The 11,896-nt window shown below is 42.1% G+C and overlaps 1 protein-coding gene across 1 annotated transcript in view; it reads left to right on the top strand.

Moving 5' to 3' along the window:
• LOC104574954 (lymphotactin) overlaps positions 1-2,982 on the top strand; it is a 3,329-nt gene extending 347 nt beyond the window's left edge. The window contains exons 2-3 of the mRNA XM_010222262.2: positions 2,268-2,385; positions 2,877-2,982. Coding sequence (XP_010220564.2) covers positions 2,268-2,385; positions 2,877-2,982 — 224 coding nt within the window. The remainder of the gene's footprint in view (positions 1-2,267; positions 2,386-2,876) is intronic.
• Positions 2,983-11,896: the final 8,914 nt, after the last annotated feature.

Here is an 11,896-nt window from a genome sequence, read left to right as displayed (position 1 = left end):
TTAGCAGTTGGCTGCTGTCTTAATGGAAGGAGGGTTTCTATGCCTTATAGTGAGAGCACTTTCTGGGCTCTTATAAATGTGAAAGCTTAAAGGCATTCAGATAGGCAACACCGTAACCCCATTGATGCCTTATGGCAATGACTTCCATGGGTTATGACACCTTAGGAAAATAATTTCCTGAACCAGTTTCAGATGCACAATGTTTTCCTATTTCTAGATGCTCTACTTTAGTATGTATTTTTATTACATTCCTTTTTATTTATACTTCTCTAACCTTATCATCCTGATCCTGCTAATGTTCTCATTTTTAAAAGTTCTTCCAGGCTTGTATTGTGTATTACTTATCTGCTTTTTTCCTAGACAAATATTTTAATAAGTATTTCAGTATGGATGGGTAAATGAAAAACAAAAATTGCAAAGGAAAAAAACTGATTTATACAATGTCTTTTATCTCAATTTCATATAATTTAAGATCTTGTTGGAGACTATTTATGACTATGACTACCCGTGTTTTAAGCTGCTCTGAAATGATATATGCTTACATACACCCAGATTCATGCAAACAAGACCAAAAAAATCACAGAAAACACTTATATGCAAGCCATATGTGAACCCACAAAACTAGGCAAAAATGAACACACTGAAAAGGCATCTTCACAAAACCACACCAAAACCAAACCGAGACCTTCTACACAGTCACAAAATTATGTAGTTAAACATTGAGGATGTTGATCTAGTGCTACTAGGAGTAGATCACACCATATTCCAGGGTGTTGCCTAAGGCTACTGCTGCTCATCTCAGTGACATGTGCCTTGGTGTCACAGTCTGCCGGTTTGTAATGTCATCTTTGGGATTTGCCATAAGTGTCACCCAGGTGTGAAACAGCATACAGAGGTCCCATGTAATGTGATTAGAGAAAAAGAATGGAATTACATAAAAATGGAAAAAAAAAATGGAGAAAAAAAAGTAGTGACAGATGCAGATTTTGTCCCACAGAGCAGTTTGAGTTTGTTCTGGGGCCTAAAGGAGCTTTGCTTATATTCCCAGGGCATATACCCTGGGGACGGCTTAGCAGAAGACAGAATCTTTTCCAGGATACTAGGGATTGTTTGTCTACATTACTACTCCTTAATGGTTGTCATATTTTGGAAACTAATCCGGATGATGTAAATACATATTTCCACTGAATTATGGAAAAATACATTGAGCCGCTCATGACTATTTAGGCAAAATGAATTAGAGCAATTGTGCCAGTACCTATACACTGGTCATGCTATAACATCTCCAGGGGCTAATGTGTGTTCTCCTGAAATATTCCCACTATTTCAGACAAAGAAAAGCTCACACTTTTTATACTTTGCAAGTTGTACCTGCATGACTCAGACTTTTCTCAAGCCAGTTTCTCTCTAGTTTTCAAAACAAAGACTTTAGAAAGAATACACTGCTGTATTCCAAGATTTCTGCTCGTCTCCCTCATGCCTACTCAAATTTGTCTTTGAAGGGTGGAGGAAACGAGAAATGAGCAAGCAGTAATACAAAATCTCCCTTAAATAAGCTGCCATTTTTAATTATCACGATGTGAGGAGATAGCTGCCCCAAGGATTTTGTACCAATTTCCCCCTGGCATTAATCATCAGAGCATTTCCCTGGGACACAGGCAAACGTGGGATGGAAGAGAGTACCATCAGCCCTTTGCCAGCTATAAAATTAGTGTTATAGCAAGAGAATGCAAACTCTTGGCTTTCTGGCAATTATAAACCCTTTCTTTCAATAGTTTTTTTTTTTCCTGCTAGTTTTGGATGTCAAGTGTCCTGTCCTTCACTTAGAAACTAGGGATAATAGTACTAATCCACTAACAGATGACATTTGAAATCCACCCAGAAAAGGCACCAGTTCTAAATGCAACTCCATGGGGGCACTTACATATAGGTGCAACAGGTCATGGCATCATGCATCACACTAAACATCTTTTCCACTAGTGGAAGCAGCTCAGCTACTCACTGGCAGCAGAAAGTTAACACTACTGTTGAGCAAACTGGATGAAGACTAGTGTCGTAATTAAAATAGGAATTATAGTTTAGAGATGTCACAAAAAGACATATTGAACTATCTTGTGTAAGTGGTGTTCTGGTTGTACATCTCGAGAGCATTGATGTTCAAATGGAAATTGGAATCCTTCTTGGACCTACGGTTTAGAGGCAATAACGATGGCTAGTTGGGAACGTGTTATTGAAGCTCTTGTCATTTCCCTTTTCGCCCCTACCAGGGAGTGCTGGAAGCCAGCCCATGCGCAGATTCACGTGCGTAACCCTATCCACACAGAAGGTGGACATCAGGTCGCTTGTCAACTACGAAAAGCAGCACGTCCCAGTAAATGCTGTCATGTGAGTATCTGGCACACTGACCTCCTTCAGGCTCACCTGCACAAACACACCGCCACCACAGAGGAGCAGGGCTCAGGAGAGGACACGTCACTGCCCTGCTCACCACATCAGCCTGCTCATTCCCCTTCTCTTCTCAGTGCCCCTCAGTTCTGCCCTGAAGCAGTCACCAGACTGAGGAGGGTTGAACCTTAGAGACTGGGGGGAATTTGTGCTGCTCCCAAAGCTGGTAGAAACCTGGCTGAACAGCCAGACTGTTCTGACCCAGAGAGGGGGAAGAAATCTAAGCAAGGGGTTGGAGTAGAGCATGACACAAATAGGGAACTGATGTTGCTGGTTGCTATTATTCCAAGTAACAACCAAAAACTCAGGCCTGTAAGAGTCTTTAACCACATTGGTCCTCTCATACATTCTGCATAAAAATAAAAGCACTAAACCTGAATTTGAAAACCAAAGTTTAACGGCTGTCTGTCTGTCTTTCTCCCTTCCTGCAGGTTTATCACTGCAAAAGGCTTCAAGATCTGCGTAAGCCCTGAGCAGAGATGGGTACAGGCTGCTATAAAGAAAATAGATCAGAAACGTAGCAGAAAAGGCAAATAATCTTGTTCCAGGCAAGCACCTAAGGCCAACAAAAAGGAATGATCATCAGTCCTGCCCGTAACAGGGAAGAAAGCCCGAGTATCTGCTTGTAACTCCTATTTATTAACTAGCAATAAAACCTCTGAACATGAACTCATCAAAATCTATTCATCGCTGATTGAGTAATGAATGTGGCTTCTTCACTTTGTAGCTGGACTCTGTTACACTGTTCATTTTCTGAAATGCTTACTAACGATTTTTGCCAACTGAATGTAGACATCTTCTCACATGTGGCAAATGTCCCTGTCTGTCCTGGCTAGCCTGGCACTTAGTGGTGAGCAGCAGACTGTTTCACACGCTATGGAAGATCAGCTCCCACGGAGCTCTATCAACATCTAGACCCGTGCAGATGGAGAGCAGCGTGCTCTGCATTGAGTGCTCGGCTCTGAAAACATTCTTGTTACTTAATGGCTACTCACAGCTAGATAAGCTACAAGTAAAAGTAATCTTGTGCATCAGGGCATTACCTGACTAGTGTAATACTCAGAAGAAAAACCTTGGCCCTTCTACTCCTGTATATAGTATTTTACTATTAGTTCTAACTTCAGTCTCAGTCTACTGTGATGTATAGATGCACTCATTAAGGGATGAACTTGAGCAATTCAGGCTAGCTATGAATGTAACTCTCTTCAGTTTTGTACTGGAGAAGACTTATTCTGCCCATGGACTTCTGTGAAGTTATTTCTGTTTCACCCTCATGTAAGATAGATCTGAATTTTTTCTTTTGCTTTATTTTCTCCCTTTTTTTTTTTTTTTTCCTGAATAACCAAGTACAAACCACGGCTGGAAGCAAGAGACTGCTTCACAAAATGGTGGTGATTCCCTGCCCTAAAAATCTAAATATATTTGATGTAAAAATCTATTATATTTTTTAAATAAGTTCTACTAATACGAGGTTCTGAATACTAATAAAGCTATTGCAAAACTGAAGTATAACAGCATATTTATTGCCTGTGCATAGTGCAGATGGAGACTGTTGGAAAGGACACTCAGAAAACAGCACAAATCTGGGTCTTTAGGGTGAATTTAGCTAGAGCTCATGCTTCCTGCAACTCAGCAGTTTAAAAGAAGTATGATTCTGGGGTTTCTACACCCATGCTTTTGGCTACAAAGCTTATACTTCAGACAATAAGCACCTCTTCAAAAGTTTGGGTACTTAAAGGTCAGTCTTCATATAACCCTAGGGTGGTCCTCACATTACCAGAAGCAGACACAGAAAGGTTATAGACACAGAGGGAAAAAACTTCTGGGTTTGGGAAGGTTGAAGGGTGGAGGAGAGGCATGAGCAGAGGGGCTCCAAGAGTAAACATCCTCTCATGACTCACATGCACGTATCCTGCGCTGCTGCTGAAATGCAGAACTTTTCACTGCAGGAAAGCTGTTACTGACACAGGTGACGTGACACTAGAGCGCTTCTGAGTTACACTGCAGAAGTAAAAGCACATCAGTCCAAAAACCACCCTTTAGACACCCTGCTCTGGTTAAGTCTGCACACACAGTTCATCTCCTGTGGCTCCTATTTTGTCATGGCTCAGTCGCATGGAGGGAAATACATTTAGTTTGCGCTATCCGAGGCAGAAGATTTTAAAACAAGGCCACTGCTCAGGCAGGTTAGATAAGGGTGATTCTATGCATTACAATACAAAATAGAGCCAAGGAAGGCTACTGAGTCTCCATTTCAGGGAGCAATGCTGTCTTATTGAAGTCTTTGATTTCAATTATTTTAGAAAAAAAGAAATTGTTCCTACAAGCTTGGTAAGACCACCTTTACAGGTAAAAAGGTATGCTGAAGGAGGATGTTTCAGGAGTTATGCTCATTCATTCTGAACTGCCTGTCTCAATGCCCCAGTGCCTCACACATTATGGACAACAGAAGTTCTTCTGTTCCCTTTAACAGGCTGAAAAATCAGGTCACCTATAAAAGCATCTCTAAGGCAAACTATATCAGATGAGTAGCACCAGCTTCCACTGATCTAATTTATCCAGGACCAGAACTAACTAAAACCATGCTTTTGGAAAGCATGATTTTATTGCTTTTCCTTGTCCTCAGCAGTATCTTAGGCTGGAATTCATCTTACTGAAGTATCAGCTTTTTAATTAGGACTATCACAACCTGAGGATATATTAATTAAGCATCAGATAGCAATTAATATTTTATATCTGCTTACTCACATCATAGTTCATAAAACAATTAATGATGGTTGGTGTGAATGAATCACCCTACTTTATAATTACATCTCGCTTGCTATTCCTTGCAAGAGCTTACAAGACCTTAGTGCCTTTCTGGGGAGTTAATCACTACGGGCACTCGGCGGTCTCAACAGCTCTTCCTCAGCCACTAAACCCAGGGACTTCCCTGTCTCTCCCTGAGCACTGTTTACCCCAGCCCTTGCTGCAGTTTCAGTTTCCAGGTGCGAGTTATTTTTGTCCTCCCTAGCTGCATGCTTCTCGAAGGCTCAGCAGTACTCGTAGCACTTTCCCCTTTCACTCTCCAAATCCTTTAAAAAGAAAGGAAAATGTATATTATCCTCCTTTTTACTCCTAAAAAGGTATACTTCCTAGGCAAGGACTTGATACAGCTGCAGCTGTACTGCTTTCACTGTTTGTTTTTATTTAAGTAGCTGCAAATTTGTGTTTGCAATAATAACCAGCTTTCCCTGAAATGATTATTATAACATTCACTATCCCAAAGCCCCAGTGACCAACTTGGCTGTCCCTTGACTGTTTTGCACATGCCCTCTGACTCTCATTTGGCTTTTCCTTTACGCGGGAGGTTTTCATCATCTAACCCCATAAATTTAACAGATTTCTCAAGATTATGCATGGGAATAAGAGAAGGGAAGAGGACTGGCTACCTGCATACACACATTTATGCATTGGTGCTGCTATTTTGCCAGATTCTGTTACATAAAATGAAGTGCAGGCATGTTCAGAGAACAAATATAAACACCTTCCTTCTCTCATCCCTGTGGAGTAATCCAGTAAAACATGGATTTGGGAAAGCTAACCCTTGCATTTGAAAATGCAACTGAACTACACAAATTATTGCAGTTGCAACAGAAGGGACAAACTCAAGTTTTACAGCAAACCAGGGGCATAGTTGGGGGGAGGTGATGCCAAAGCAGGGAAAAGCTTTCTTCTCCAGCTCCTTCTCACCCTCTAGTCCAGACAATGTTAAAACCACTGAAACAGCTGGTTCAGACTGACAAGAATGTGAGTTTCCATTTTTGTACAATCTGCCTTTGTGTTTCTAAACAGGGAAGGAAGCACTGAAGGGAGGAAAAAAAAATAAAGCCCTTCTGATAACTTCACCTTGGTTAGAAATGGGATGTATGAGTCCATAAAAGTTCCCATCTAGAAAAGGATCTGAGTGAACTGTGGGCAAACTTCCCAGAACCTGATCTCCAGGGAGCTGGAAAAGCCTTGTTATATAGAGCAATAAACAACTATTCCAAAAAACAAGCATGGGTCTGCAATTTCAATGAACCTGCTGACTCTGAGGCTCATCTGAGACATTTCCCGAGCACGTGCTCTGATTGAATTCCTGGTTTTGTTTCCTAAGATCTGGTCTTTTAAAGAGAAAACATAAAAGGGGGTCACTCTGCAGGATCTCTCCTATAGAGGTTTTGTTTTTTTCCTTCCTGTCTGGCAGTGGCTTAGAGTAAGAGATTCTAGACTAAGATGATCTTAACACAAAGGAAGGTGGTTCAGTAACAAGGCACAAGAAAAGGATGTAAAAAATACAAACTCACGTCCTGCTCTGCTAGTGACCTTCATTGTATATTTTCATGCAATAGCTTTCTCTTGATTTGGCCTGATTATTGTACATAATATTATTTCCTGTCTTAAGCCCTTAAAAACTGGAGGAAAAATAACAACTCAAAAGCTACCTAGAAATCACGGAATCACAACACTCGAAGCAAACAAACTTGGTCTGGAATTGCAAGAATGTGTTTGAAATCCGTGCAAAAAACGTTTCGCTTTGAAGCCCCAAAAACTTCTTGCGGCTGCCTTATGGAGAGCCTAGTCAAAGTGGGATCCACAGAGTGGCTTGATGGTATATCCATCCTATAGGCGAGGGTGCATCCTTTGCTCTTTCCCTCAACTCGCCCAAGGGATTGGTGGTATCAGCTTATGCTCCCTGGGAAGTCAGGGGGAAGCAGAAAGGTTCTGAAAGTCACAGCTCATGGGGGACCCAGGTGGTACCAAAACCTGGTGGTAGCCCTGCAAACCTTCATCTACAGCCATAGTTGAAAGTGACCCTTGACTTAACACAGTCTGCTAAGACTGGGGCACTTCAGTTCTAGTCCCATTAACAAAACCAGCTTTTCTTTGACTCATGCTCTCCTTGTAAGTGGCCAGTCGGTCAAAGAGATACCTGAGTGTCATTCTGTGCCTTCCTGGGGCTGTTTATGCAGCGTTCAAACCTAGACACATAGGACTGCAGGAGTAGCTAAAATTAAACAGCCTGAAATAAAGCTTTCTTCAGAGAACTTCAACCACAGCAGGGTTCGAGCAGGAAAAGCCTTCTCTAATAGATGACTGACAGGAAAGGGGTGGTTCACTAGTAGAAAATTAGTATTTTCTACTTATGTACCTGGTACCCACTACTCAGATGCCCTTTTCACGGAAAACAGGAACTGACCACAGACTAGCCATAAACTCCATGAAAGGGGGTTCATTGCTTTCTTCTCCGCCTTGACAAGGAAGCCACCAGCAGGGAATCTCCAAACTGCAGCCATCCCGCCCAGGTTTTGGCTTGGCCTCTCCACTGTGCGCACAGCGAGAGGCAAATCTCCAAGGAAGGCAGGAATTCCCAACCACGCTGCACCAGCGCTCTGACGAGTTCAGGATTTATTCTTAGCCGAGCTGAGTCATAAGAGCAAACCCATAAGAGACCTTAGCGAGGGCAGTTGCAGCATATCTTCCCTACGTGAGAGATTTCCTCTTATGCCCTGTCAATTATTGATAAGCTTCTGTCTAAACACAAGGAGAGTTTCTCCACCTTAGAAACTTCTTATCCCTCTCATTAACCTTGAAGTCATACCTGTAAGTCAATGCCTTTTAAGCTCCCTAATGCTTTCTGGCAATGAACTCCATGGGTTAATGACATTTTATGAAAAGTCCAGAGCTGATTTCAGATACAAACTGTCTTTTTTTAACTCTGCATAGTTTATTTGCACCCCTTATTTGTCCTTTTCTAATCAATATAGCCAAAATCATTCCAGTCTGCTCATTTATCAGTCTGCCAAGCCTTTCTGACTGTATCTTATCCTTTTCTGGCATTCTTACCTTGCTGATAAATATTTTATGGATATGGGAGAAACTGGAAATGAAAGCTGCATTCAAGACAAAAGGGTCTGACTGATTTATACTATGAAATCCTGACTTTGTACAATCCCTGACTTTGTACAATTAAGGCCTTTTAAGACTGTTGTTGCCCATTATTTACCTGACCTTTTTCCAGTGGTGCTTTGATGCTGTCTAGAATACAGGGACCACAGCTGTCACTAAGCTCACCTGTGTACACATACTCACATATGAAAGAAAAACATCCATGTGAATCAGAGCACAAAAATCACAGGCACAAAACCATCACAGGCAGCTGTATGCAAACCAAGCAAAATGCTGAAATGAATACACACAAAAATACTCATCCACAATACAAGCCAAAAACAAAACCAAAGATGCCTCTAGCTCATACATAGTTTATTCACGAAATGACCTATCCATGAGCTGAGCTTGCTGCTATTGTTTTTGCTACTTCTGCTTTCACAGAAAGTTTTCTGTCTCATCTGCCTTGTTTGCAACATTAATGATCTTACATAGCCCAGTATTTGTATTTTCTGGCGTAACTTGCCATTAAATATTCCTATGTATGGAGACACATGCATAAAAAGCCCTTGGGTTCTTTGTTATTAGGGGAAACGTTGCGGGTAACAGAGTTCTTGTGACTAACGTGCTGAAGAGGAGAGATTTTTGCCAAAAAACGAAGTGAAATCGAGTTGAAAGCTATGGCTTGGAGATTATGTTGCAAGGATATATATATATATATATATTTACTGTTTCACTACAAGGTTGATTTTAATTTAAAAAAAAAAACAAACCCTTTGTTAAAGGTACAACAGGCAGCCTCAACATTTTCAGGGAATAAAGAATTGCAAAGAATAAAAAGAGAGGAGATGGTCCAGCCCAGTAAAAAGAAGGAATGGAGAAAAAAGGAGAGGCAAAGGGAGTAGTTATAAAGGAGTGTGGAAGCAGAGAGAGAACAGGCAAAATAACAAACGGGAAAAGGGATGACTTGATATGGAACAGAGGGAAAAAAGGAGTTGCAGATGTGGATCTTAGTGCTCATGGCATTTCCCAGTTCCTCTTAGAAAAGTGGCTGCAGCAGCGTGAGTTGATTTCTCAGGAGATCCCACAGAAGGGAGAACATGTCCATAGGTGCTGTGAGTTCCTAGGAAGAACTTTCATGGACTTTCATGCTAACGTCCCCATCACAGCAAATCCTCAGCACGTTCCCTCTGCTCAACACACTTACGTGGGGAAGACAGGGACCACCACAGACATCAGCACCTCTTCCCTTGCGGGTACTGCTGAGCTCTCAGCCTGCTGACACTTACACTTCATGTCCAAAATTGATAACTTTCTTTCCAGGGCAGGATTTCTACTTTTGGAGACCTACCTTGAATGAAGCTAACCTTCATTTTTGGAGCTGCTGTGCACACAGAATTTAAGGATGCTGCACACTTCTGGAAATTGGCATCCAAAATAAAAGCATGATGCTCCTACAATCACAGGAGTTCTCAGTTTATCAAATGTGGGTTCTGTTCCTGGGAGATAAGAGTGCATCACGGTCTCACATAAAGTCTCAGAACACCAGATACACTCCCATTTTTGAAAATATCAATATACGCTTTTTTTTTTTTTTGGCAACATATGTACTATAGTCATGCACAACATACGAAGAGTTGGTGTTGCTGTCTGTTTTTCTAGGGAATACACGACAAGCAGTGAATTTGATATGTGTCTCTAACATTCACGGTGAATTTCGGGTTAGAAAAATGAGGTTTCAGGGCTGCCTGGTTTCTCTTCTGCAGGTTGCTCATGTGCATGGCACGGCACAAGGCCTGTGTGAGGGCTCACTGCCGGTGCGTGCCAGGACCTTGCACAGCAGCCACAATGCCAGGCTCGGCACACATCGAAGGCAAGAGGAGATGCCAAATCCTTTGGCAAAGTCAGGCCAAAGAGTATCCTTTAAGAGCTCTCTGAAGCCTTTGCTCCAAGGACCACATCAACTCCTACTACCCTTCCTCAGACCCCATCTGCTTCCAAAGGCCTTTGCAAAGGCCCATCCGCTCCCGACCCTACTCTCCACTCTCCCAAACACATCTGCAGGGACACAATCACTCCCAATCCTACTCCCAAGGCCACATCTACTCCTCAGACCACTCCAAAGTTATATCCACGCTGCCACTCGCGGTCTCTCCCAAACGCACTCCCAGAACTGTACCGTCCCCGCAACGCCTTCGCAGGTGACACGGCAAAGTTCAAGCAGCAAACCAAACAGAGCATCAAACAGAGCAGGAAGCAGCCAACAAACCACCCACACCTCAAACTGCCTGAAACTGCTGCTCGCTAGGGAGCAATGAAGCCTCTGAACAAACACGGGCTCCGTTCACCCCTTCACCTCTGTGTCAATTTTCTGGGAATTGACAACAACATGAGGTTAACAGCTCTCCAGCTGCAACCCCATTGCACGACATGGGAATACACATATCACAGAGCCTTTGCTGGGGAGATGGCAAGCTGGTGTTTGAGGTCTCTGAGCCTCTTCAGGGCCCTTCGAGTAAATCTGCGCGCACTGAATAAGGCAGAATGCATCCTTAAACCTACAGCATCATGTCACTGTAATGAACACTGCTGCTGCAGCTGAAGTAAAGCTAAATGACGTGTTGCAACTGAAACGTTGATGCCTGGGTTAAAACAACAACAACAACAAACGCTACAAAGTCTCAGGTAGACCAAAGCAATTCGCAAATTCCTTTCCACCTAATCAAACTACTGCACTACTGCATTTAGAAAGCACACAGCAAAAGTTTTTTTTTTTCTTAAAAAAAGTAGAGAGATTTTACTGTTGCAACAATTTATATCTATTCTTTGTTTAAACTTAAATATATATATGTAAATTTCATGGTTCATGTCTCAGATTTCCTTGGAAGTAGAGGACTTTTTTTTTTGTCTGTGAGATTTGTATTCTGGCATAATCTGAATCCAAATGTATGCTGAGTATTTGTGCAAACCCTCTGAAGTCCTGGCACATGCTAATATGGTGTGGGATGAGGTACTAAACATTAGCTCTTAGAGCTAAGGCAAGAGTCTGAAATCTTGCTAAGGGAGATTCCAGCAACAAGTTCCAGTAATTCATTTTGGGTTGATCTATTATATTAAATTCGCCCAGCTGAGCCTATAGCGAGAAATTACAGAGGACATTTAGATGTCAAGAACAGAGGTGAGCTAATTAGGCATCTGAGGGTGACAGAAACACTGGCCTGATTCATTTTTAAAGCCAGCTGACATTTACGTGTATGACAAAGTGGTGGGCTGGTGAAAGACTTGAAGGAGGGGGGAAAAAAGCATCAAATAGGGAAGCCACAACAAATGAAGCAATTGGTGCATTAGGGCAGACGGGGGGAAGGTCCAGCAAAAACTCATTTTTATTCAGATAACTATGGAAATTAGCTTGCACGGAACAGCTTGATTTGGTGTTTGCTGCAACATCCTGATGACAGGTACCACTCTCAACAAAAGAAACGTGGACAGAAAGACATCAGCCTCACAGAAGGGCAACGAGAGAAGGTAGAGAACACAGCTG

This window comes from Tinamus guttatus, unplaced genomic scaffold, assembly GCF_059628265.1.
Source record: "Tinamus guttatus ecotype Peru unplaced genomic scaffold, ASM5962826v1 Tinamus_guttatus_pri_ptg000035l, whole genome shotgun sequence".
NCBI classification, from domain to species: domain Eukaryota; kingdom Metazoa; phylum Chordata; class Aves; order Tinamiformes; family Tinamidae; genus Tinamus; species Tinamus guttatus.
This window is presented reverse-complemented; position numbering and strand designations above follow the sequence as displayed.